The following is a 6,643-nucleotide window of genomic DNA, read 5'->3' as shown; positions in this document are numbered from 1 at the left end:
TGCAAATCCGGATGAATCGTCACGAATGCATGCTCGCCTTTAGTAGGCGAGGTGGTGTGATTCACGGACCGTGATTCCGCGCGCTTCATTGACGGGGAAGGACACGACAAACTGAAACCACGAGCACTCCAGATTGGTATCTTAAAATAAATCATTAGCCTGCACCAATTAACGGGCCACTTATATAGTGTCTGTGTCTGTATTAACAAATGAGGAAAGCCTCTTTACTAAATTCTGCTTTAGCCGTTTCCAGCGCATGCGCAGTTTCCAGCGCGCCTCCGTCTCCATGGTAATGTGTAACTCTCGGATGTGGAAGTGTTGGGAATACTTGGCAATTTATGTGCATTGATTATAAAACGGGGATTGAACAGCTTTTTAAAAATTTTGTTTCCACTGAGCAGTATGGGTATGTCAGCGTTTATCGATCATTTTTATCATTTCAGACATCTATAAAATTTCTAGATACAAACATTGAAACACCAGGAAATTTGTAAAGGTGGCCAAATTGTTTTGTTTTACTAACGCTAGCGATAGCTATTTTTTTTAATCAGCATACGTAACTAGGTTATCTTGCTAGTTGAGCTAGTTAGAGTGCTAACTACATGATTAACCTAGCGTTAACCTACCTTGTAAGATGTGGTTGGGCTATGCCTCATTTGATTTCAGGTCATTCGGTGATCTTTAGTGTTTGGATAAAGCGTCGACTTAATTAATTACATTTTTTATTTAACTAGATCCATTTAGTCATTTCAGAAGCATTTAAAATTAATGACAGCTTCTAATTCATCTGATACTCATTCTTGAATGAGTGTTGGTGAGATGCTAGCCCTTTCGCCCCATGTCGGTCAACTCATCCATTGCTATGCGTCACGCGCTCGCTCGTAATGGTAGAGATGCTGGCGACCACTATTGTTCGGCAATTTCAGTCATGCACTCATTCCAAGAATTTTCTTACATAAGCATTTCTTAAGGTCGCGTCATAAATATGGAATGGAAATGTATGGACATAAGCTGTTACACCACATTAATGCACATTAATGTGACTCCATGCCCTTTTGACATTATTTGCATCTTACCCCTTAGAAAAAGAGCAATTGAGAGACTCGGTGGATCGAGAGCTAAAGATACACACGCCATCCTACCCTCTGCCTATGGAAATACAGCAGGTAAAGATCTCTTAAGTGTCTAGTGTAACTGCAGTAGGCCTTGTGTTTGTAGTCAGCATAAAAGGCCGTGAAGAGTCACTGACGGATGTAGAAGTTTGCCAGGTTGATGAATTGTGCCAGTGTCACTGATGGGTGAGAGGGTGGGAACCCAGCAGTTTGCTGAATAGCTGTTTCCACTGCTATGCCCGGGTAGTTCACCTTACGGTCAGTCATTCTGCGTCAATGTACTGGGTCTCAATTGCTGGGTCTCAGCAGAGCTGACATTGTAACAGCGCCCGCCAAGTTCTCTCCGTGTCTGTTTCTCTCTCTCTCTCACTCTCACTCTCTTTCCACCCACTCTCTCTCTTTTTTTTCTTTTTATCCTTTTCTCTTTCCACCCACTCGGGCAGCAATCAGCTCAAAAATACTGGATGTACTTGCTGATCCCAGACGCCTGTGGAGAGCTGCTCAGCTGTATAAAGAGGACAAACGTGAAAGGGAAGTAATAGTTAAATATCCCCTGCAAAAATAGCAGCAGCCCTATGTTGACGTCAAGAATGTTCTAGGTGTGGCTCAACAGGGCAGCTCTCTGCCTTTGAATAACAGAATAATATCAGGTTTAGGCCTGGGTGGCAAACTCTGAGGGACATGACACCCTCTCCAGTAGATGGTATAGGGAGATTTGGTGAGGCTATAGGACACTGTTACTAAATGAGATACACCAAGGGTAACGGTAAAGAATGTGTTTGTCAAAAACGACGCCGTGCACAAAACCGTCGCACTGAAGTCATGCCATAAATGAGCCGGAATAGAAAAAAGCTTTCCCAAAACATTATTGGGTGGGTGGAGGGTCTAAAAGGAAGTGTTTACAGTAATATTTGATTTTGCAGGTAACACGAGGCTAGTAAATTACATAATCTTGTGTTGTTTGAAGTGAGTTTGTAATACGGCTAACAGTGATGAAAACTACTTTTTGTTTTCATCACCATTTTCCTGTCAGAATGGATAATGGCGGCATGTTACATGCCAACTGGTAACCTCATTCACTGAGAGAGAAGCCAATACACTTAATCTACATTCATGCAGCTGAGTATAAATTAAAGCAAACAGTAGCAAATGTAGGTCCATACATACCAGAAAGTGTTCATACATACATACACTGTACGTGTGTGTGTGCATGTGTGAGAGAGAGAGAGAGAGAGAGAGAGAGAATGGACATCTAAATAGGTATTGTTATGGCAGTTTTAATTGAAAGTACTGCATATTTATGATAATTGTACAGATTTATGTGTAGCGCAGAATATTTTATTGATCATTCTGACAGCTGGTCCTAAAATGTGTTTCAATGAAAACATTTTAAACTCAAAATGGTAACTAATGAATGCTAATATTAGCATTTCGGGCGAAGTGTTCATTATTAAGCGTTCACTTGTACAGCCATCCTCCACACACCAAAGAGAACTGTACAGGTTCTTTTATACAGACGTTGTGCTGTGCTTTAATCTGGACCCACTCAGAGTGGGAGTACCAGTGTTGGGGGTCAGTCTCTTTTGAATTCATTTAGTACTAGTTTGGCCAGTGAAACCAAGTTAAAATTCAACATTTCATAATTACAGGGAACATTTCATGAAGTGTTAAATGTTTATATGATAATAAACTAATGTGTTCTATTAAACATTTACCAAATCTTCAAAAAAAAAATGGTGGGATTTGATGATTTCTATCAAATGAAAATGAAACTATAGGTTTAGCCACCAACAACTTTACCAAATGACTTTGCCTCGCATGGACTACCTCTAAGTTTTCTTGCTCATCCTTCTACAAGATGCAGTCTTGGTGTCACTGAGATGCTCTGCTTTTTGTGAGACTGTGTGATCTATAAAATCTAATTTGCGTAGTAACTGTTACTCTAAAACAATGACTATGGTATATTGATCTGTGTGTGCAAAGATGACAATCAGCGTTTCACTTTAGCAGCACAGCCACACATACACCCTTAGAAGAGCCACCCTTAGAAGTCCGTTAGCTATGTTGCTCAGACTCAGAGAGGGTCAGCAGTAAAGCAGAGTGAGTGGGAGGGGCATCAGCTTTCTGGCTTATGTAACCTTTACCCTTTATAAGGACCACCCATTTTATGCCTGGAATGGGAGAACCTCTGGTGAAATAAATGAGTCTGGACTACTGGAGAGGAGTACTCAAGACACACTTTGTATGTGTACATTATATTGTGTGCCTGGAAGAGCAAGATTAGCCTGATTACAAAGAAAATACAGATTTAGGTTTCCTGGGTTTTTAACACTCAGTGATACATTTTTAAGCATACTTATAATTGATTGGCAGCATCGACCCCCCAGGGTGATCATGACTGCACAGAACCGGCTTCAGCCCTGGGAAGGTTCTGCAGAGTGTTGCATCATGTCTTTGTTCCATTACATGTAGTCCAGAGTTGTTCACTGGCTCAGTTAAAGAAATGTGATTCTCAGCTGAAGAATAGCATGAGAACGGCCTTGCCTTTCCAAGCCTGTCGTTCTCTGTAAACTCTGATCAGCATCCTTGTGTTTCTGCCTTTGAGCCCAGGCCGACCAGCTGTTATGTACGCCCTGCTCCTAGTCCTCTTCCTCCTCTGTTTGTTTTTGATGAGTGCGTGCCATTATGCCTCCATGGTGAGGAGGGTCATGGAGGTGCTCTCCTAACTCCTGCCGCCCGGGAATAACGGGTGGCTTTCAAAGTCAGCCATGCTCTGCGTTCCCGGCCAGCCACGGCACAGACGCCCACACTCCATCACGTTCCGGTGCTGCGGTCTCCCAGTGCTCACAGCGTCCTGCTCATCCTGGGATGTGTGTCTCACAGGAAAGGACAGCACAGTTCCTGTTGTGCTCGTCTCCGTCTTGTTTGCTCAGGCCCGCCGAGTTAGACCTGAGCCGAAGCTGACCGGTATTTTACCCCACTACCCCATGGTACAGTGACTGCTCAGAGTGAGACTCAAACAGGCATCATATGTCCCCCCATTCCACTGGCTGCAAATTGCAACATCGACACAGGAGTGCTTGTTTACCCCCACATTGACCCCATCGCCCAGAATCCCCCAACCCCCCCAACTGCCTGTCTTACGCTAATGTCATGTGACCATGTTGCAGGGGGGCTGATGAGAAGAGTCTCATGCCACACTGATCATGCAGGGCCGGGGGTTGGAGGCAGGGTGTCTTTATCCTGGAGAACAATGGCCAATTAAATCACCCATTGGGCGTTTCAGCTCCATCCTGTAGGCAGATAAAGATCTCACTGAATAGTAGCACCTTTAAATCTGCTGTTGTCAGGGGTGGGTAAAGGGCAGGGCTTGAGTAGTAGGTGCATAGGAGTTATAATGTGGGGGCAGTCATTTGGGGAACTATCTGGGGTTGCTTGCATGTGACAGTGATCGAGTTTTTCTATGGAATAAAATCAGCGAGTGTGGAGGGTGTGGATTGGGGGATGGGGTCAGAGGGTGGAGGGAGTGGGCGGTGGGTGGGTCTCTTTCAGGCAATTTACCCATAAAGGACTCCGTCTTTCCCACAATGAATGAGACAGTACCTATGCCGTGTGGCAGTGATACAAAGCATTCTTTTAAATCCATTATGGCCTTTTCTCTGAACACCTTCTCCTCTGATCAGGGAGATAATGTGTTACGTGGTCACGGAGATGACGTGGTGGCCTGTTACTCTGTATTTTTCAGTTCTGTGTGCTGTGTACTCTGTATTCAAAGAAAGAGACACAGAGGAGAGCTTGAGTGGAAATGCACTGCTTAGTGATAGAGGCTATCCGTGTGAGTGCCTGTGTGTGACAAGCATTTTGAGTGTGGGCGAGTCCATGTGTGTGTGTTTGTGTGTGGATGTGTCAGTCCTATGTGTAAGGGTCCCTGCGGGTTCTGCTTGTCACAGGAGCACAAGCTGGTGGCAGACGTTGCACGTAGTACAAGCGGAGGTTTGTTTGTTGTAGTTCCAGTTAGTCCTGCAAGCAAATACCACACGGTAGTGGAGGAAAAAGGCGCGGATCAATTACTTATAGCATCTTGCAGTCGGAGACATTGTCTTGACTCGTGCTCCATTTCTTAAATGATAAAATGGAGTATTAGTAACATTAATATGTTAAAAGGTAAATTAGCCTCTAAACATAGCACTCAAATTTACTCGATAGTCAAGCAGTCCGGTTGAAATATTCCTTGAAATGCTGGAAAACCTGGGAGGAAAATAGTAACTACTTGCGTTAACTGCACAGCAGCGCACCGTTATCTGCGAGAGATGGTCGCTCCTAGCTTAGCATTAGCCTGGCGAGACTACGCTGCCGTCCTAGCTGCTGTAAAGTGTTAACGAAGGTCAGCGTGTGTATGAGAGGCACGTAGCCTGCTTCTAAGATCAAAGCAGAACACAACTTTCCCAACAAGATTTCGTCCCCTAAATACGGCGACCTCGCACGAAACCGAAACTCCTACCACAGAACGAGCGAGCGCCGCCTCGTCGGCTTCCTCTCAAAGGCGAAGCGAGAAGAGCGATGCAAAGGGGGCGGAGCTTAGCCTGCGATATGGGGGCAGGGCTTACGCACCCCCCCCTCCCCTTCTGCACCCCCCCCCCCCCCGTTCCACTGTTGGGTTTTTTTGGCCGCTTTGAGTTGTGGGCCTTGGTACCGACCCATGTCATGGTAATATGGGATTCTGCAGCGTAAAAATTGAGTCATATGCTGAGGGAGAGTGATGTAATAATGGTCTGATATATTTCTAGAGATGACTTTGTTTATTTAAATTCCGTGCTATTATATCTATAAGGTTTTTTTTTTGCCAAAGTCATTTCTTTCAATTTGATTTGTTAGATTAGTCAACGGAAACATAGGAGCTTTACAGGAAACCCAAAGTTTAGTGCTCAGAAGACATTGTGCTCATTTGCATATTCCACATGCTGTTTCAGAGGTCAGTATCACAGGTACTGATCAACAGAAACCTGAGTAAATGTCAGTGAAGCAAAGAAAGGACCACCTGCACAGTTTGTTTGACCTGTTCTTCAGCCCTTAATCACTTGGCTGGATCACTGATGTACTTGATAACGTCACCCCATAGCACTGTCCTAATCATCCCAACCGTCCCAATGCAGTGTTGACCCAAATAAAACGCAGTAATACCGGGTCGGCAGTGGTCCAGCAGGGGCGGTGTGCAGAAATGAACAGTGAGAAAACAGCAGAAATAAGATGTGTACATGAAATAGCTACGACTGAATAATTACCGAAAAATTGCTCTCCAGCTGTCTTATTTATGTGTGACTGTGTTGTGTTCTGTGTGTGTGTGTGTGTGTGCGCGCATGTGACCATATACATGCATGTGTGTGATTGTGTATGTGTATGATTATGTGTGTGTTTGTTTGTGTGTCCATGACTGTATGTGTGTGTGTGTGTGTGTGTGTGTGTGTGTTCAGATGGAGCGGTCGGAGACGGCCTGCGGTTACTGCGGCGTGAGCTACCTGATCCTGCATGAG

The 6,643-nt window shown here is 44.6% G+C and overlaps 1 protein-coding gene across 5 annotated transcripts in view; it reads left to right on the top strand.

Annotated features, from left to right (window-relative positions):
• The window catches only part of lekr1 (Leucine-, glutamate- and lysine-rich protein 1), an 84,656-nt gene continuing 78,013 nt past the window's right edge, over window positions 1–6,643 (top strand). For 2 of the 5 annotated variants that reach the window (XM_081716096.1, XM_035525784.2), the window contains exon 1: window positions 4,622–6,643. This exon is cut by the window's right edge and continues 134 nt beyond it. In XM_081716096.1, the coding sequence (XP_081572222.1) occupies window positions 6,488–6,643 (156 nt within the window). In that variant the 5' untranslated portion in view covers window positions 4,622–6,487. Of the gene's footprint in view, window positions 137–334; window positions 407–1,083; window positions 1,167–4,620 lie in introns of those variants that run through there. The other 3 variants (XM_081716095.1, XM_081716097.1, XM_081716094.1) reach the window with 3 other exon arrangements.

The sequence above is a fragment of the Electrophorus electricus genome, chromosome 6 (assembly GCF_041902795.1).
Source record: "Electrophorus electricus isolate QZ-2024a chromosome 6, ASM4190279v1, whole genome shotgun sequence".
NCBI lineage: Eukaryota > Metazoa > Chordata > Actinopteri > Gymnotiformes > Gymnotidae > Electrophorus > Electrophorus electricus.
This window is presented reverse-complemented; position numbering and strand designations above follow the sequence as displayed.